Consider the following 21,154-nt stretch of genomic DNA (forward strand, 5'->3'; position numbering starts at 1 on the left):
AAAAAAAAAAGGTTAGAATCTGCCTCCTATCTGTCTCAGAAGCTTTCTTTAGCAGAAGGAAAAAAAAATTTCAGCATCAAGTAATAATAGTATTCAATTTATTTTCAATCAATTTGTTTAATCACCTGGAATGGATCAGAATGCTAACCAGCTAAATAAAGTAATTTATAAAGTAATCTCTTCTTTCCAAATGTACTGCCTTTCTGTATCCTCATTATGTGTTCTCAAGAATAGCTCTAACCTAACATTCTGTTAGATGAGAGGAAAATCATATATCTCTACAATTTAAAAAGGAAGTTTAAGTTTTGGGGAGTTGTGTGTACCTAATTGTCGCTGCCATTTGCTCTGTGACTGTCACTGAAAGAAGTCCATCGTTTTCACCTTGTTTTCATTATGCTTAGAGCTTATGTGGTAGCTTGCTTGTTTGGGGAATGCAAAGTTCAGTATTATCCCTTATATTCATATGGACTGAAATGGAGCAAATAATAGAATTAATGTTTTACATTTAAACTGAATGATAGAATCATAGAATTAGACCAGGTTGCTCAGGGCCCCATCCATCCTGGTCTTGAACACCTCCAGGGACGGAGCATCCACAATCTCTCTGAACAGCCTGTTCCAGCATCTCACCACTCTCAAACTGAAGAACCAAATAAAGGAATTTGAAATAGATGGACAAAAGTAAACAAAAATATATTCATTTAAAATAAACTAACTAGGTTACTTCTTAAATGTTTTTTTCTTTTAAGTAAGATTACACTGATTTAAGGTCTTGACAGTGTTACAAGTTGCTAAGTAACAGAACGTTCTACTCTAGTGCGTGTTCATGAAGACTCATTTTTCATTTGAAATGTGCATGTGATGAGAAAATACAAACTATTCATTATTACTATTCATTATTTTAAACTGTGAAGGAAAAAGCTATTTACGATACTTAAAAAAAATTGTTGTCTGGCTCATCTCTGTGAAGGTTACTTTTACTTTTTGTTAAGACAGGGAAACGCTTCAGTAGCATTTTTAGCTCTTTTAAAAGCCAGCATTTTTTTGTTTTAGTTTGCAAAATAGCATAACAAAAGACATAAATTGACACATTCCTTATTATTAACTGCTCAAGTGTCTTTGCACCAAAATGAAAGTGTGGTAGCATTTGCTGTTTACTACTAGAAGAAAAAATATACGACAGAAGAGCAGCATGTGAAATGTTCTATTTTGATTATATGTTTGGATTTACCAAAATTGTGCAGAATGACTTTTCATGTAAGATCACATTTAATTTAGTAATTTGCTGAATTTTCCTTCTAATGAGAAATTCTCCAAATTTCTTTTTAAGTCAGTTTCATTCAATGTTTTTTGCAGAGAATGGCTTCCAACAAAGCCAAGTATTCTGTGGTAGGCTTGGCTTAACCTGATGCATGGTAGACAAGATTTAAGTATGTATGTGGACTAAATAGAATGACTAGTTCTATTTTAATCAAGTGATAAGCCACAACAACACTGTTATGCCTGATGGTGGATTGCAATGCACTGAAATCAATGCACTAGAGTTCTTACATTTTGTTCCTTTTTTCTTTTCTCAATTTATACATACATCAACATAAGTGTTTCCTTTACATCAGTGTTAAAGAAGGTCCTGCCTATGTATTGCATTTAGTTTTAAGTCAAAATTGAATCTGAGTCACAATTGTTAATGTTGTTTGTCCTTTACTGATTTGAAATTTAAGAGTTTCTCAGGATTTTTTCCTTGTCTGGAGAAGGTAGTGTATATTTGGATTTGAGCACCATATGTTGTGTAATCAAAAGGTTAATTGAGCAAAAAGAACTTATAAGCATTTAGAAACCGTATGTGCACAGATAATTCATAATGAGAGTTTGCCACTTCCTTACTTTCTTGTTATTTCTTGATGTCTTTTCACTATTCAAAATAAAACAGTTTGACCAAAGAAGTTCAGCATTAGAACTATGACTTTTTGTAGGCTATTGTAGGTATTGTAGGCTGGCTTCTGTGCTGCAGAGCATCTAGTGTTTGTTTCACTGAGCCAACTTTTCAGAGAAGTATGCAGGCAGAAGAGCTCACTGAGGAGCAGAACAGGATTCATGCATGCTTGTAGAATAGTTTGTCCAAAGACCTGGAGGCTTTTCCAAAAACAGTATTTAAACAGGGAAATAAGAGTCATTATTGACTTTATTAGCAAAACCTATTACATTTTCTATAGATTTAAGGGCTCTGAAAGTAATAGTGAAATCTCTTGTTTATCCAAGTATCTGCAGTGATATGTGCTAAAAATACACTTCAGTGATCAAGGTTTGTATATTTGCACAGATTCTGAATTAAATTTAGTATTTGTAATTGGCAACTAATATTACAAAAGTCTAGTTGTGTACAAGAAGAACAATTTATACCTTAGTAAATATGTACTATTTGGTGTTTGACAGATGGGAATGAGGCTGAGATAATAAAAGCAATATTGTAGTGCTGAAATGTCACGTGCTTTTAGTAAGGTTTGTTTAAATTAAAACCAAAAAGGACAGTGAATAGGACTTCTAAAGCCAATCTAGCTTTGGGAATTCAGCTGTAGCTCAGTATTTGTGTTAACTGGTGCAGACAGACATCTTTAGGTACTAGATGATCAAAGAATTAACAAAACAGCTGTAATATTTCTGAGCTGTTCATGAAACATTAGTAGGCTGAATGACTTTGATTATGAATTTGCTGTATCATAAACATTGTATAAACATATTGAGGAGAATAAAAAGTTAAAGACCCAAGTTATCTGGAGTGGGATGAATTCCTTTTGAGTATAAATATCGAGATCTCTTTTTTCATGTGCTACAGATGATGGCATGCATATGTTTGCATCTATCTATCTATCCACACGTATATTGTCTGTTTCTTTGAAAGTTACTTACTTTAAACTCTGGAAATTTTACATGAGTGAAGATTTAAAAAGTAATATGGAACATTTAACAGCGGTATAGGAAACAAAAAGAGATTATCATCCTTTGATTAGTTTTAACCTTGATGCAAGGAAACTTTCTTTAAGAAATTGTAAACAACAGGCCTTTACCTGCTCACAGTGCTACCTCCGTATTCTTTTAGTTAAAACTTTAAGACCAAAGGTTGTACGTTACTGTTAATAAGTAAGGTAATTGCTGTTGCTTGCATTGAACCAGCATCCTTTTGGATCGTTATTTCATTAACACAGTGGATATATTATTCCTCTAACTTTGTTAGTTTCTTCAAAACATGTAACCAGAATGCTTAGGCAAATTTTAAGAAGCACAGAATGTCACAAGATATGTAACAGCTTTTCTGAACTTAAAAATATATATTCATCTGTAGCATAAGTATCTTGAACTGAAATTTTCTAATGTGGAACCACCAAAGCGAGTCCTCTGTTGATTAGCAAATAGGGATGAGTTCTCTTTCACAGTGTTTGTGTGCTGTTGTCGTCACTTCTGAGAAATTCTGCTCTTCCGCAATGAACAGGCTTGTTTACCAGGTGAATAAAATGAGATCTATTTTATCATGAGCATTGCTGTACATTGTGAAAGAAGATATTTATGTGCCTGATTTGGCAAATTTGCAGGAGATGTTTTACAGGGATGCAGATAAACATCTGACATCAACAGAAAAGTAGTTTTTGTCACTTCCTTTCACATAATTATTCTTGTTATTTGATCTTTAAAATTTTTTCCTCCTATACAGAAAAATAGCAAATGTGATCCTTTTTGAAAACATTTTCTTTCAGGAAAAGTTATGAAATATCTGAAAAGCACATTTGATTGTTGTTTCTTTAAATTTTTTTTAATTATTATTTTGTATCCCAAAACCTCAAATTACAAAGCTAAAAAATGCTATTCAAAGGTCAGAAATGTAACACATCTTGTCTGAGAAGGAGGTCTGTTGAAAAGTTAGACTAGTGCAAGAGGTACTTTTGTGTTGTGTAAGTTAATCCTTTAGATGTATAATTATGGAAAAAAATAAATAATGTAGAAATAATTTAGAAATGGAAGTGAAAGTAACTGATGATCATTTGTTGATGCTGTGTTGATAATCTCTTCTTTGCTGTCAGAGATGAATAAGAACTGAAGCTTGAATCCCAGGTGTTAACATTCTCCTTTTTCATTTGACAGGTTTTAGGACTAGTTCAGAATATGAGTGTTTTCCAGTGTCCCAAATGTAAACATGAGACACACATTTTTGGAGCAGATGGTGTAAGAGATCTAGCAAAAACTGTTGGATTGGATGTTCTAGGTAAGAATACAGAAATAGCTTATTAATGGCATGAATATGGAAGGCTTTAATTGAAGTATAGATTCTAAAGTATTGTATATTCAGACATTGTTTGAATACAATAGAATTATAGTTTAAGATATTGAATGTCACTTTTGTTGCGTGCTCAGACTTATGCTCAGGATTATTCTTGTTAATTCTTGAACTGCATCTTAAATCTCTTAAATTATATACTATGCAGAATGTGGATTGTTTTTTTTTTTGTTTTTTTTTTTTTTTGATGTGCTATATTACCTGAAATTCAATATATTACATATCACATACCAATAATTACAGACAGTCAAGACTTCTGTGTGGTCCTGTAGAACATAAACCTAAGGACTATCTTAGTGCCTATAAAAGTTTTATTTCATTTAAATGAAATACGTTGTTATATTTGTGAAATAAATATGCCAGTTTGATATGCAGTTCATTAGAGCAGTTATTTTTATGTCCAAGTGAAGATATCTTGACTCTTGCATGGAAGCAAGCAGAGTGTAATGATTATATATGTGTTGAAATTAAAAGAATATGCTGACTTGCAAAATGTTGTTGTGAAGAGAAAATTATATTTCTTTAAAACAGAAATTGTCCATGATTAAATAATCTGGCATAAATTTAAAATATACTTTGATCTATAAAAAACACATTGCTGCTTTAGAAAGGCATATTTCAACCTGTATTATCAGTGAAGGAAAAAAAAATTGTAGAATATAACACAGCATAATTAAGTTGGTAAATGGGATAATTGCATGTGTTAATGATATGTTTTCATGTATTACTATAATTATCTCAATGATTTTCCATAGCTAATTTATTAAAAGAACCAGGAAGCTCACTTAGAAAGATCAACACAAAAACTTCAAGGTCTGACACAAATTAAAAATAGCACGGCAGCACATAATTAAAGACACACATTTGGGCTATCTTTTAGTGTTCTGAGTGTATAATGAGTTGTGATCAGAGCCCAGGGGGAGACTTCTGCAGCCCTGGGTGATGTGGATGGATGCAAATGTTCTGTAAGGAGTTGAATCAAATCTGCGGTTAGATACACAGGCACAAAAGATCCGTCCTACCATTGGTCCTGTAAATGTTTTCTGGTATTTCCTAAGAGGGCAGAACTGATTATAATATTAGTAATAGTATTTAATAATTAAAGGTCTGATACATTAGGAATTTTGTTAGGGGATAAATGCGGTGTATGAAGAAAGGCAGAGTGAAGTTTACCTTAGTCAATCCTTCTGATGGCAATTTTAAGATTAAGAAAAGTGCCCCAAGGGCTAAATTTAGAATCAGAGTACTTGATCTGTTTAGTAGGTTTGTATTTCAAGGGTGACCACTGCACAATAATACCATATGGTATTACAAACATTTTTGCTTACAGCTTATATGTTAATCTTTCCCAAATGGTAGTTTTATCCTCTTGCTATTGAATTGCACCCAAAAGCTTTGAGAGATTTTATCTGTATTTATCTGTAAAAATTTATTTTGTTTATATCTTGCTATTCTGTTTGTTCAGCTACAGACCTAGTTCTCATCCAAATCCTGATGGACCTTAGTTTCTCTGATAATATCCAGTAAGTTCTGCAAGCTAACAGTGTGCAGAACACAAAAGTATTTTTCAATTACTTTCTCAGAACGTGCAGCCTTTAATATTGTTGAAAGCCTCTCTAATTCTTGTTTATGACAGAAGACAATTAAGTCACCAGTACACTTTCTGAGTTTCATTTGTTATTTCATGTAGGTTTTCTCTCATCTTTTAATTCTTTCATTTAGGAAAGAATGCTGAAGTCCATGAGAAAGATTTTGCATTGCTGATTATTTCTTTCTCTGTCTCTGAAATTCCCCTATTTTGATTTTTTTTTTTTTCCTATTACAGTAGAGTGGCCAGAATTATGACCAGAAAGATATGCCATTGATTTACATACTGCTAAGATAAATTACTACTGTGCTCTGTGTGCTGACTTCTGCACTTCCAAACTTATTAAACTGTCTGCTAATAGAGCCAGCAGAGACTCTGAGATTTATTTATTTATTTCCTATAATATAATAAAAATTTTTGAGCACTTAGGCTTTCTTTGCATTATTAAATGATTAACATCAGAAAAATGTAGATCTGATACATTGATAAGTTCCCATCATCTTCTAAATGATGAGCAGTGCAAAAGCTTCATCTTCCTCAAATTCTTATTATCCAAACTGATGCACAGATTTTTTTTTTAATGGTTTTTGTGCTTCTGTTTAATAAAGTTTTGACTTTTTTTTAAATTGGATTTGCCTGTTGCTTTGTCTTCACTGACTTGCGCTTTTGTGCCTGAAAGACCTTGTGCTTCTGTTGGGCCATCAGATCTTTGTAAGTGTTGGGAAGATAAAAGCTGCCTCTCGGTAGCAGGATAGTTCTTTGTAATTTTGAGATTGTTATTAAATTGACAGAGAACGCTGTTTGGAAAAGCAAGTGAAGATTAGTCTTTACACAAAGTAATTGTAAGACCTAAGTTATATTTATGAAGTTACTCTTATTCTGTTAATAAGAACATTAAGAGTAAAAGAAAACTTTAAAGGACTCCATTTGTTTATTTACTTATTATACCTAAGAATAGTCATTCAAGATTGGAAAAAAAAAATAAGCCATAGTTAAATTTAAAGCAAATGGATGGTAATAATAAAAAAAAAAAACCAAAACACCTGAATTTCTTTAAGCATTCTGCTCCGTGATCATGGAGCCACTGCTTTTGTCTGCTATTGATTTCATTTCCTATGTGCTTTTCATTCTTTTTTTTTTTCTGAACAAGCTTTGTAATTTCTAAATTTTGTCAGTTTTTATAGCACCCATTTAAATGTTTCATTCTCTAACTATATTGGACTTCATTAATCTGCACTGGCTTGGTTGAGGCTAATTAAATGTTGCTAAAATGTATGAATTAAAATTGCAGCTTCTGAGACGAGTCAAAATTGAACGAAGCATGGTGTGTTCTGTCTAAATCAATCTGATGTAAAGTACAGCTATATCTTTCATTACAAAAGTTGGTTTTCAATTCACCTCTTAATTATTTCTGTAGTAATGAACTGAACGTGGTAGCTTCAAGTTTTCTTTAGTGCTGAAAAACTGCATTTTAGAAAGTGTATTTCAGAGTGGTATAGGGTGACTAATTGAGTCTTCTTCAGAACATTGCTTTCCTCTCTGATAGTTCCCTGCTTGTTATAAAAGAATATAAAAAAGATTTCTGTTGGAAAGAAGGAACTCAATACTTACCTACTTTTTAATTGGATACAGAAACTAATAAGGACAATAACAAATGTTATTATTTGGAAATTAAGTGTTCAAAGAAGTCTTTGAATGGCTATTAAGATCTTTAAAAAGCACTGAAAATAATATAGTCAGGGGATAGGAAGTTGCATGAGTAGTTGCCTAATGTTGCAAACTTCATGTACTTGAAATAGTTTGTATCTCAGCTTGTATCTTTCTGTGTAATCAAGAGAAAAAAGCAAGCAACCTGTCCTTATTTATTACCTAGGATAGTCTGTCATATTCAGAAGTTGAAAATGCCAGACTGTATTTGGCATTAAACACTGGAGATATATAGAAATTGTTCTGCAGCCAATTTTCATTTGAAATGCTGATTGGTTTTTCTAATATATATATTATATTTATTTTTTATAATAAGTGATACAAAGAACTTCAAGAAAACTGGAGTTTGTTTTCAAGTCACTTCAGGGCTATTTTGATGAAACACTGAAGATATATTAGGTCTTTGCTTACACGTGTTTGGTGTCTTTAATACAGGAGACATTCCATTGCAAGTTAATATTCGGGAGACCTGTGATTCAGGGCAGCCTGTTGTGATCTCACAGCCTCAAAGTGATGCCGTAAGTCTGGTGCACTGTGATTTAAAAACAAACAAACAAACAAAACAAAAAAAAAAAAAACCACAAAAAAACCCCACACTCCTCATCTCACTCTCACCCTTCAAAAAAAAAAGTGGATGGAGATTGCTTCTTTTTATTACTGTTTGAAAACAAATATGTGCCTGAATGTAACTGAGGAAAATGAAGTTGCTGTAAAAGAAAGTTTAAGTAATTTTGGCCCTTATGTTTCCCAGTTTTTTGAAATGCTGATGATGGGTTTTGCTTGTGTGCATGTGTTTTTGCTTGATTCAGAATAGCAATATTTGATTCAGGATCTGGTATGCTAAGGAGGAAGGTCAATGTTAAGCCACATGAGACCATGCAGTTAATGGAGGTGCTCTAAAACTGTCAGTTGAGCCTTTGGTAGTGGAGCCTGGAAACTGTCAAAGGATCCCATCAAAAAATGTTTGAAGCAAAATCTGTGTATTGTCAGTACCTGGGTTGTTTTCAGCACAAAGTGGAGGAATTTGCGCACAAGAGGAAATGGATTTTTCTGTGCATTTACCATAACATTTTATTGCCAAAGGAAAATGTGAGTTGTCGAGATGGTGGCAGTCAAATATGCAAGTCTCAGAGGAAAAGCAGTTGTGCATATAAAATTTCATTAACACTTGGAGACCAGGTTTTTTTTTCCTGTCTCCTCTGCTGGAGTTTGTTTGCCATGCTCTGTAGGGCAGGATGTTATCTGCCATGTTGTGTAGGCACAGTGTACTGAATAATGCAGCCTTGCTATTGTAGGCTGCATAGATGATACCTTAAAAAAAAAAAAAAAAAAAGGATGATAATAGATGCTAGAATTAGTTACAGATAAGGTAGAAAGTACCAATAACGTATTCTTTCTAATACAATAATTGCTAGGTACAGACTGAAATAACTTTTCCTGCCCGTTCTTTTAAATAATGATGGGGAATAATCCAGTATTGTTAATGTGCTGATGAATAGTGACTTACGTTGCAGCATGTTTTTTTTTTTTTCAAATTGGATAGAGCAACAGCACTACAGCATCCCTATTTCTAATTGAATGCATAATTTTGCTAGTCTTCGACAAGACCTTTGCTGACTGTGGAATAACGTAGTGATCTTCATTCTAGATCTTTGTGGAAAGGAATTATTTCAACCAATATTGTAGTTTCTATCTGGGAATTCTGATCAAAGTGCTAAGGTTTTCGATATATGTATAGTTTAGGTCAAAGTTCATGCAAAACAGTTAAGCATACCAATATGGAACACTAACAATTTCTGAAATCTGTATTAACCAAGCGTCTGTAGCCTGCAGGAGTCTGAGCTTATATACATATGTGCAGGACAGCATTCTGAAAATTAAGGAAGACAAGAGAGTCTGTAGGGTTGCCATCTGTTCCTTCTTGGACTGTTCTTGGTAATGAAAGGAGGGGTTATAAGCACCATTTGTGGCAATTAAGTTAAATATGGAGTGGAATAAAGATTGACAAATATGTGTGACTCTGGGGAAAACTTTTAATATTCTTCTCTGCCATTGTGTCTGTGAGATAATCATTCTCCTCAGAGAGTGAGCTTCATTTTTTTTTTTTTTTTTTTTTTTAGATATAACTAATCTTCACAGTATGAAAAAAAAATCACTGATTTGCTTCTCGTAACAAAGACAGAGAAAGTGATTGTTGTTCTCTTATATTTTAAAAGAAAAATGAAATTCTTAGCATATACCTGATGGTGGGAGAGGACTTAAAAGGTCAGATTCTAATCTTTAATGCATGACACCCATCACCATGAGTTTATTTCTCAAATAAACTAAACTTGTGGCTATTCGGGCACGAACAATCATAGCTATTCAGATAGAGAACAATGTGTTCTGAGCTGCTGAAATCATCTCTGCACTTGTCCCTTAAATTTACAGATTTTTGTATACAAAATTCTCTTGTCTTTGTTAGAACACACTTAAAAATGAAATAGAGGCTCACAGAACTGAAATAATATCTAGTTAAGTTAGGCAGTGGGGGATAAGAATGATGACTGACTTCTCAGAAGCCCAGCATGTTGTCACACCTTTTAAGTTCTGTCAAGAATAACGGGAGTTGTTAAAATGTTAGCTAGTACTGTTTTTTTGCTAACATACCTCTGGGTTCACCTTGTTTGGCTGATGTGTAAAAGCATAGCTCTCAATTTCCACTAGGATTTTAAATTGTATGAGCAAACTTGTTTAGATTATTTATTTTAAAGCTTAGTTTGCTTAGATGCAGTTAGAGGAAGAAAACTGCCTTTATACAAAACTGGCAAGGAAATTACTAACAACCAAAATAACTCTTCCAGAAGAAATAAAATTACTTGTAAAATAGTGGATGTTTCAGTTTTGAAACTTCTCCCACAGAATCTACAGGATACATAAGATTCATTTTGCTAAAGCACGAGTCCCCAAGTGGTTAATGTCCTCAAGGAGAAATACAGAATATTAGCAAATTCATTTTGCTCTTGGTATAACATTATCCACATTAACATGTCTGTCAGCTTAGTTGTTTACATTACGACTTTTTTTTAAACAGACTTTATTGGCAAAACTTTTTTATCTGCTGTAGAAATGTGCTGTGAAAATTGAATATTGCTATACTTGCATATTAGCCTAAATAATAGAGGGTAATCTAACAGAAAGGTAGCAGACAGCAGCAATTGTTAATGATCTAAGGTCCTGTACAGGGAGCTTGTCGTTTCTTAAATCAACAGTGAGGATTTACCAGGCCCTTCTATAGGTAATTGAGAGTCTTGGGAATGTTTCCTTCCTCTCTTAGTTGTGGAGGCAGATTGGCTGGATAGGGCTTTGCTATTTGCTCATCCAAACATACAAGAGTCTCTGGACAGAGCTAGAGGAGCTAGTTTAAAAAAATATTAATAATAAAATAAAAATCAAGAACACTGTTAAAATGGGCAACATAAAATATGGAAAACAAAAGAATAATCACTGAAGCTAGGTAGGAATTGTTATTGCTCAAATGTCAGAGAACCTATTAAGGATTGCAAATAAAAAGCAACAGAAAATGAGGGTTTTGAAACTGGGAGGTGAGAGGACTAGATGCATAATGAGAGATAAACATGATTATTTCCACTGGAGTTACTCTTCCACCAAACTAATTGTTAAAAATGTCCATTGAACTCCCCATCAACAATGGGATAAACTTAGTAGGGGTTTCTAAAAGCTTTTCCATCTGTCAGCAAAAAACTTAAGGAGGTTTAGGGTGGTTGTCTTGTGAGCACATCCAGGCTGAAACTCTTGGGTATCTCACAGCCTCAGTGGCACAGTGGATTTGCTCATGCCTTGCCAGAAGAGGCAGACTAACTGGTACCAAACTGCCCAGTGTCAGCAAGCAGCTAAAGAATTCAAAGTATGTTTTCTATACCACTGTAGCCATTCACCATTTAAAAACTAGAGTGTGTTGGTTAAATAGAAATTTCAGGGAGGAGATGTGCTGGAGGCTGAGATAAGTAGGAAATGTAGTTTCTCATATTGACTTAGGAATGAGGTGATTTAAAAATAAAAAAAAATTAAAAAAAAAAAGAGTTGTAGTGAGATGATACACCTCTAATATTCAGGAGGGATGTTGTATTTAAGACAGCAGAGAAGACACGATAGAATGAAATTTTATTTCACCTTCTTCCATTACAAAAGAGATGGTAAGCTCTGATGGCAGAAAGTATAGAAGATAAGTACATTTGGTGAGTCAGCTCTTCAGTTTTTTCATGCCAAAATTGTTACAGAAAACATCTGGAATCTATTAAGGAAAAGATACTCTGAGTTCAGCCTCATAAAGTCAAGTTGAGTACATTGGGAAAATATGGGAAGATGAGAGGGAGCAAATTCCATTAATTTGCTAGGATTCTGTACAAACTTGCTTGCAGTTTAGTGAGGAATTTGGCTTGGGTAGAAAACAAAAAAAAAACTTGTCCTGGAGTAAGGAAACTAGGACTTATTCCTGGAAAACGTGCTTGTCATAAAGACCAGTGTATGATAGAAAAAACACATAATTCTTATTGTCTAGTTTACACTTAACTATGTGAAATGTGTTCTGCCCCCTTGAAAATGTTCGTACGTATTGGTGAAAGAATTTGAGGCCAGTAAGTGGTACAGAGCTCTGTAACGGGAGGGAAGCCCAGTCAGGTGGAAAGCAGGGGCACTTGGCTTCAGCAGTCAAATAAATTAGGAATGTTACAGACTTGAGTTTGATATTATCCAAGGGGACAGTTGAAAATTGTATTCATAAAGACTTCTTCTGTAGAATTATTTGCAAGGATGAAGTGTGACTAGAGTAAAAATGTACCATGCTTAAAGCTTTGCTTTAGTTGGAAAAAAATTGAAATAGTGGTAGCAAACTATGTTTGCTGTTGTTTAGCTGTCATCAGTGATTTCATTCGAAGAGAGATCTGTTCAGAGCATGATATCTTTTAGAAAAGCAAGCCCTGAAGACTGCTTGATATGATGTATCCTGTGCCTTACAACCATTCAGGCTTCCTACGAATGATCACAGTAAAATTTGGTATGTGTAGGTTTGAATCCTTCATTCAGGTAGTATATCACCAGACCTTCATTTTTACATTCTGCTGAAGAAAGTGCTGAGTATTAGGATAGATAGTCTGAAGGATGATACAGTATTGCATTTGAATTGCACTATTCTACTTAACAAAAAGCATCCTGCCTGGAAAACATTGTTATACATAAAGGCATTTGAGTAATGTATATGTGTTATGGCACCTTGAGGCTAGCAGTGCTTCACAGCTGAGGCTCCATCAGAGGAAAGCTTAGCTTTTGCAATTGCTCATATATAAATAGGATTAACAGGAGATTTCCATGTCCCATGAATACTATGGCTTTTTTTTTTTTTTTTTTTTTTTAATCAGGAAACATCCACTTTATTTAACCCATCTCCTACATTGTAGTTGTAAATTATGGGTTATCTTTTATGTTTTCAATAAGTCCCCTTTCTGGGCTTCACTGCAGTTAGGTAGAAGTTGCCCATTCATCAAAAGAAGAATCTTATCATAGAGAACTGCCAAGAGGAAGACAGAATGGAAAAGATTCTAGACTTCTTGTAGCAATCAAAACTTTCTTTGAATGTTATAAATTTTTTGTCTGAAGTGGAAACTCATTTAAAGCTGTGCTTATTGTTATGTTTTTAGTGCCTCCTGTGCTGACTGTGGTAAAATAGAGACATCAGTGGGCATCTCAGGCACACTGGAATTTGGAGTTGTGTCAAAGTCAAGTAATTTCCATGAAAACTAAAACTACAAGATGTTACAGAAATGAAAGCATGGATTGTGACTGAACAGAGAAAGAGATGCATTTTTTTCAGTAAGATATAATCAAGCATTGTCATCATATAGACGTTAGCCAAGTTTAGTGTTTATCTTTGTAATGCTGCTATCTCATTAGATGCTTGTTGCCTAAGGTTGCTAGTTTTCTTTAGCGATGATTATACTACAAGACCCTGACAGCTCAGCTGTGCAGATTAAAATATTTGTACTCTTCTTTGTAGCCATAGTTGCATTCACTGTTCCAGACAGTCAGTGCTTGCATAGATTTTCCTTTGGATTGCTGAGTTAGACAAAGCATCTTAACTGTCTTGGAATCCTTTAATAGAATTTAGAAAGATGTTGCTATTTGGATTTGTGCTCTTTGGTGTCCTTGGCCCACAAACAAGTCATGCGATCAGTATATTTTTTTTTTCTGGGTTGCTGGCATCCCCTGGTTTGGGAGAAGATGAATGCGATACCAGCTCTTTCCTATTTTGGTTTTATTGATGGGTGAGTTCTATTCTGTGGTTGTGTGGCCTTTGCACTAAACACTGTGAATTGTTCACAGCCTGAGATCTGTACTTCAGTGAAAATGAACTGCAAGGCAAATTAGCAGGTCAAGCCAAGCCAATCCATGGAAACAACAGAGTCAGCTATAAGCTGTTTGGTGATTTTGCAGTTGCCTTAGGAGTAATGCGTACATACTTCATGGGTAAGATTTTCAAGAATTAATTACCTGAAAGGAATTTCAGTATAACTGACAGGCCTATATTTGTCTAGGTTTACTATAGAACTTAATCAGAGCAATAAAAAGATAACTTGCATTTTAATTCTACTACGTGTCTATTATTCCATGAGTAATGAATTGGGACATTCTGATTATGTAGGCAAAATAGGACTCTTCAGTCCTTCAAAGTTCATTACATGCTCTCCAAGTCCTACCCCAAGATCTATGTTATCTTTAGTTACTTCATCCAATGCACACTCTCAGTCCTAAGAAGTTTTGTCATCTAGGGAACGCTGCAGTCTTTTCTGACAGTGTTTGTACAAGTCTTTGAGAGGTGAATAGTCTCAGTGATCATTATCAACTCTTTTAACTCACTGACATTACCTTCTGTCTCTACCTCTACTCTTGCGCTGCTGCTTTCTGGCCCAGCATCTTCAGCATTTGTAGCAAAGGAACCTGATTTTTTTTTTTTTTTTTTTTTTTAGAGCGTCAATCTTCTGTATGCGTTTTGGTGCTCTCAAGGAAGGAGAATGTTTAGCTTCCAACAAATGTGTTTCCATTAAGTATCAACTGTCCATCAGCTAAATAAATAAATAAATAAATTTGAAAAGCTTATAAAATATTTCTTTAGAGCTTCCAAACTGTAAATGGAGAAACTGTCATGTGAACTTTACCTTTAGCCTATAAAAACGAAAATGGTTGTCAGCAATGACTGAGAACTCTTCTCTTTTGTCTTGCCGACCAAAAAGGAAATAAAAATCCTTCTCCATTTTTTTTGCTGCAATCTATCTTCTTTTGCTTAGTAGTGAGAGAGTAAATAGTGGAACTAGGCTCTATTATTTGTGTACAGATGCTGCATTAAATAGATTGTGAGTAGGATGAAAGGCTCAATATATACAGAGTTGTGTTTATTTAACAAAAGGTGTATTGACGATTAATATGATTTTCTGTACGTTGATGTATGCTACTGCTAGTAGAAAGGTTCTCACTTATAGTTGAGTGACTTGTTCAAAGGCTTGAAACTGTTGATTTAGTCAAAGATGGATTACTGGTGGAGTCCTTGTAGCAAAATGTGAGAGACTTCTCTATTCAGTGCATGAAGCAGCTACTGGGGGAGGGGAGGAGCTTAAAAAATGAAGCAAAATGAAAACAAAATGAAAAAGCAACCCAAGAAACAATGCTGATAATAGGAGTAGGTAGTAATAGCATGCTGGTTTGCAAAGGGTTGAGACAGGAGACTCCTGTTACTGCATGACAGATCAGACAAATGGCAAATGGAAGTTGGCGTACATAAATATGAAATCATTGCCCAGACACTTGTGAACATTGTTTGGGAGACAGAAAAATCTAGTTTATTCAGATCTTGAAATAGGGTAATGTTTAAGGAATCTGATCTCCCAAGAATGTTATCTGGTTGCTACCTGGATGGTTATGGAAGTCCTTATCCATGGTGTCTTCATCTGGAGCAAATGAGCCTCCCTGATCCACTTTAGTCATTGATCTATGTGACTGCTCCAGCATATGCATGATCTGTTGATGCTGACTAACTTGAACTGTGTGCTAAACATCTCCTATTTTCCTTTCCTTATTTTTTCAAGTTGATTTGTTGTTCCAAATTGATCCATTATCCTGTTTATGCAGACTTCTAGCTGGGGAGTAGCAAGACCACACAGAGCTGTGCATTGCTCATTGACGCAGCTGCACTACCCAACATGCTGCAGTTATAGAACCACTTTGAATTACACAATTGTAACTTAAGTTCTTGCCACAAATTTATGTATACAGGAGAAAATATTGTTTTCTATTAGCAGTAATGAGCTCTCAATTAGAGGGATAAACACCTTGAAATTATAGCAGTTCTATGAAAAAGTCAGCTTAATGCTCAGTAGTGCCACAGTCAGGAGTGCAAAGTATCATAAGATAAACTAAGAAAAGTCAATTTATGTCTTACACATAGACATCCCACTCAGGAGATTCCTGAGTCACAAATGGGTGGAGGCCTGCAGAGAATCCTAGGGAAGTATCCTTCGTTTGTTCTAGCAGACTCCTGTCATTAGACACAGTTGAAGGAAGACTGCTGGGTTGACGTTTGGTCTGAATCTTTGTAGCTATGCTGATAGCTACAGAATTGGAAGGATCTATTTTTTTTTTTATCTTGACCAGTCTTTTTCTTATTATTGTCCTTAGCTCTGTCAGCCTTTGCTCTGGCTGATACTTTTTGCTTTCATTGTTCATTTTCTACTTAAAATTTTTAACCTGTCTGTTGTGAATTATCATTTAACAAGGGCAAACCTTTTGCTGGTATTTTCTGTACTCTGGAATAAAAGCTTTTTTGTTCTGTTCTTCATAAACTAAAACCCAATGTTTACTCTCACGTCTCACTTGAAAATTTTCTTCTAATTTTTTCAAGTAGATTCTGTTGTGATCACTGGTCCCTGGGTGTTTATTCTATCATAATGTGGTCCAGAATAGTAATATTGTAAGATATGAGGTGCAGTCTTATCTAAGCTAACATAATTATTTTTTCAATATTTTATTTTGTTTGTGAGTGACTGAGATTTCCACTCTATTTTCTAGTGAAGGACCCTACAAATACCACAGCTGTTACTTCACAGGTGACCAGGTAGACCTGAATGACCTATTGCAGGAATGGAAGGAAAAATTAGTCTGGGGAATGTAGCCTAATCAAACAGGAGATGTTAAAATGACCAAGTATTTACACCCACTTCAGTTGTAGCTGCAGTGTTGTCTTCATTGTGCAATATCTGTTCTGTGCTTCTTAAGTCACCTATTATATATAAATCTTTGTGAGATCCTGTAGATTCGAACTGCATAACTCTCTTGGGAATAATCATGCTTTTTTTTTTTTTTTTTTTCTTCTGGAGTGTATTGGTATGATCTAAATAGCCATGAGGATGTATAGGTTGTTTTTAAGCATGTATAATATTCCTAGAGTAAATGAAGAAATAGTAGCTTTTTTTAAATTAAAATTGGTGCCGTTTAACCATGAATAATCGACTACTTATGACAGTATAATTCACTTTTAGATGTTTTGTCAATTTATGTACTGAGAGATGTAAAAGCTACTCTGAAACAAGAGCCATCTTATCCATGATACAAAAGGCTGAGCAAAAGTCAATTCTTCAGACTCACTCATAAAGAATCTTCAGTTATCTGTGTGTTGCCTGGATTTAGCACTGCTTTATAAGTGTAGATACACAGCTTAATGGTTTTAAAGAAGACTCTGACATGTAGTTCGTGTGAGTCCTAACTATGTAGGACATTATAGTGTAAGCCTGTGGAGAAAATAAACATGAATGGCACCAGTCTTCTGAAGACATTCTAACCATAACCATCATTTTATTAGAAACACATTTTTAATCTCTTTAATAGTTAGTAGTCAAAGTTGGTTACAAGAAGGAAAAAAAAAAAACTCTTCTTACACAGGATTTCAGAATAGGAAGTAGTACTTTTTTGGCCATATGTCAGAATCTCTTATAGCTCTTATTTAAAATAAGTCTTAGCTTTGTCATTGTGTAGCTAGAGGATATGGAGCTGAGCACAGGCTTAAATCACATGAGTAACAAATGTAGATTGCTCATTGGACTTTGATATAACCACTTGCATGAGAACTTGTGTGTCCAGAGCATTTCAGGATTAAGGACTTACTATGCTGTGGTCATAATGCATTTGATGTGTTCTGTTGTCTGCAAGTAGATGGTGTCTGCATTCCTTACAAACTCCAGAATTACTTGATTTAGTATGAAGAGTATCAGAGTCTGAGAGTGCCAGAAAAGAAAACTGACAGGTGAGGAGCAAAGCTGGGAAAAGAGAAAACATGCAGGGTTGCCTGGAAAAAGTGGCTGTTATTGTGCTTAAGCAGCTGGTGCTCGTGGTGTGAGCAGGATGCAGACCTTTTCTTTCTGCCCCTCAGGCTCTAACCTTATGTATTTGTCAGCTGATTTGCTATATTAAAGGCCCATCAGGACCCAGATCTAAATCACAGAGCCAAATACGAGAGGCTCCAAATGCAAGCTTTTTGGAGTAGGTGAAGAATTACCGTGGTTACTGTCTAACAAAGTGGAAGCAGGCTGAATTGCAGGGGAATCTTTTTTCCTAGGCAAACATGATGTACCAGCTGGAAATTGAGGCATGACAAATTCAAATTATAGATAAGGTGTCCATTTTAGCAGTGGAAGTAATCTCTGAAGAGCATACGTGGTAAATATGTACACGCATACAGTACTGTTTCACGTGAAAATCTTTATATCAAGAGACCTTTCTAAAACAAATGTTCGATTTCATCTATCAGTTTGCTGAGTTTGATAAAGAATTCATTGTTTAATTTTGTAGTTTATGCTTAAGTAGTTAAAACTTAAGTAGTGTCATTATTTACATCTTCTGGCAGTAGGTTTATGAATATTTGAGGTTTGATTATGGTCTAAGCTGTGCCATTTTGTCAGAGGTTAAAAGAGAAGCAAGCTTGAATTGAGTCACTTCTCATAATCTTGAAGCTTTGGTTTCTGCCCTCTGACTTAGAGCATCTTATCTTGTCTCAGGTTGGTGTGAAAGTGAGTTTTTTTTCTTGATACCTGTTCCAGTCTCTTGGAAATGTCTTTTTTTTTTTTTAAGTGCATAATGAAATTATTATCTTAATTTTTTATTGGAATGCCATTATTTTATCTGATTCTATCTCAATCCTGTGTACAGTGCATCCCTCTGTGAGGTGAGGGATGTTTATAACTAATAGGGGGCTCTAGTCCCGCAGGTCCTTCCTTCTCAGTGCCTCACATCCTGAAAATTTGATTGTTTGCTGCAGAAGGCAGATCGTTAAGTCAAATTGTATCCTAAAAGTAACACTGAAGTTTCATTTACTCTGATATTTAAATAATCCTTGCACTTTATGTATTAATGTATAGTTTTCTTCAACACAAAACTAGCTGAATAGAACACACTTTAATTTTGTGCATGAAAAAGCATATGCCTAAAAAGACATAAAGTATTGTTTTATATTGAAAAGTTCTAAATATATGTTTTTGTTTTTACAGGCTAAAGCGTATCTGAAGATAGCTGTAGAAATAGTAAGACGACTGCCAGCACCTCCAGCTTGAACAGTTTGTCACAAACTTACCAATGAAGTAAACTTTTGATGTGACAAGTACCAGAGTCCTGCTGCTTAATGGTGTGGACACTTTTTTTTTTTCCAAAGAGCTTCTCTAGGAGTTAATTTATCACAGTTTAAGTTACAATTGTGATATTTACCTGTTTTCAAATCATTATTTGGCCGTGCCCAAATGGATTCAATAATGCAAAAGATGATAGATGATATTTAACTGCTGGATTGTAACATATCAAGCAAGAAGGGACAAAGTACATCTTTCAGATAGATGTGTCCTGTTTTAAGGTCAAGAAGGCAGCCTGTCCAGCCAAGCAGAATGATGAGAAGTATGCTAAGATGTAAGTCCTGCTTAAGAAATGACATTTGCAATGCTATAATTTCTGTAAATTCTGATTCAGCTTTTCATCTTGCTTGACTACCAAAATGACTGTAACCTTTGCAAAACCTTCAGTATAAAAATTCAGTTATGTAACTGCAGTACATTTTTGCTCCTTAAAAAAAAAATACACATATATTATGATTATAATGTGTCATGAACAAATTAATTTGTTATTAGATAATGTTCAATCATGAAGTAATTCAGTTTACTGGATAATGGATTACATGACCCTTAGGCTCATTTCTTGACTGCCTTACAATGTAATAGCCTAGCATGGGACACAAGGTAACTGAGGTCTTTGTGGAAAACTCCAGAGCTTGATTTGCCAGGGTATGTCAGGGGAAGCAATCAAGATAAATTAAATTCATGAATGCATATTTCTAATACAGTGCAGCAACTTGGAATTTAAGTGTAAAGATAAAATTTTGAAGGAGGGAAGACTTTGGTCTTCAAACTGCATGGCCCTTTTGGTTTTGTTACCTTACTGCTTCTGTGATATTTATTCTTGTGTTGTTGATCAAGTAAAAGAATATGCCATCAGGGAATGAGTTTTTGTCTACAATTAGATGTTTGAGTTGGCATTTGGGCCTTTTCATCTAGTCAGTAGTAAGTATAGATATCCTAAACACGAATCTTAACTACACTGGGAGATTCTCCACACTAAGGAATTCTGTGTGCTATTAAATTCTGTGGGACACAGATTCTGCCTGTAATACAAATAATTATTCATACGTTTTTCATTAGTTGATTTTCCTTACTGAAGCTCTAGAAGATGAAAAGAAAAAAAAAAAGTATCCATTTACATTAGGAACGTTAAATCGTATGTACCCAGAATTTACATTGTGAGAGGGGCATAAATTATGGGTTAAAGTTCAAGCTTAATTGAATTTGCAAGGATGTAAATGATGTGCTTCAAAACTTAGTTTGCTTATTTAGTTATTTCAAGTCAATCTTGACATGTATAGTTGAGCTGCCTCTCCTGTGCCTTCCCTCATGAGGTCTTGTACCAGTGTTTTATTCTTCTGTTGCGTGTTGTACTGGACCTTTAGAACTGAAACAAATACTCAGACGCTTACAGTTGTTGACTGGATTTCACTGAAATAAAAGCTGGCTGAATATTCTGTTCTTTATTCCATTGGTAACATCATTCCTTCATATTTTCTCTGTGCATTATTTACTTGCATTTTACCTGTTGTAGTATTTTTGTAGTATAACTGTGTGATGGTTTTGGGGTAGTAAAGTCATTTAAGAAAAAAAAGAAGTGGGATTTCTGACTTTTTTAGCAAAAGACTGTGTTATCCTATTAACTTTGCAAAAAGGTTTGTGAATGCCTGTGACAAGCAGTTCATATTGAAAGTGAACAATGAGCACACCTATACTTTTACTAATTTTTACTTTTCCTCCTTTTGATGAATTACTGACGAATTACTGTCTTTGCTGTATTAAACTGTTACCTGTAGAACTGTGTTTAATGCACTTTTATTACAGAAGGGAGTT

The 21,154-nt window shown here is 34.6% G+C and overlaps 1 protein-coding gene across 2 annotated transcripts in view; it reads left to right on the forward strand.

Moving 5' to 3' along the window:
* NUBPL (NUBP iron-sulfur cluster assembly factor, mitochondrial) overlaps positions 1–20,787 on the forward strand; it is an 80,178-nt gene extending 59,391 nt beyond the window's left edge. Inside the window, exons 9-11 of one of the 2 annotated variants that reach the window (XM_048948133.1) lie at positions 4,135–4,255; positions 8,058–8,140; positions 19,208–20,787. In XM_048948133.1, the coding sequence (XP_048804090.1) occupies positions 4,135–4,255; positions 8,058–8,140; positions 19,208–19,270 (267 nt within the window). In that variant the 3' untranslated portion in view covers positions 19,271–20,787. The remainder of the gene's footprint in view (positions 1–4,134; positions 4,256–8,057; positions 8,141–19,207) is intronic. The other variant, XM_048948134.1, reaches the window with a different exon arrangement.
* Positions 20,788–21,154: the final 367 nt, after the last annotated feature.

This window comes from Lagopus muta, chromosome 6 (genome assembly GCF_023343835.1).
Source record: "Lagopus muta isolate bLagMut1 chromosome 6, bLagMut1 primary, whole genome shotgun sequence".
Lineage (NCBI taxonomy): Eukaryota > Metazoa > Chordata > Aves > Galliformes > Phasianidae > Lagopus > Lagopus muta.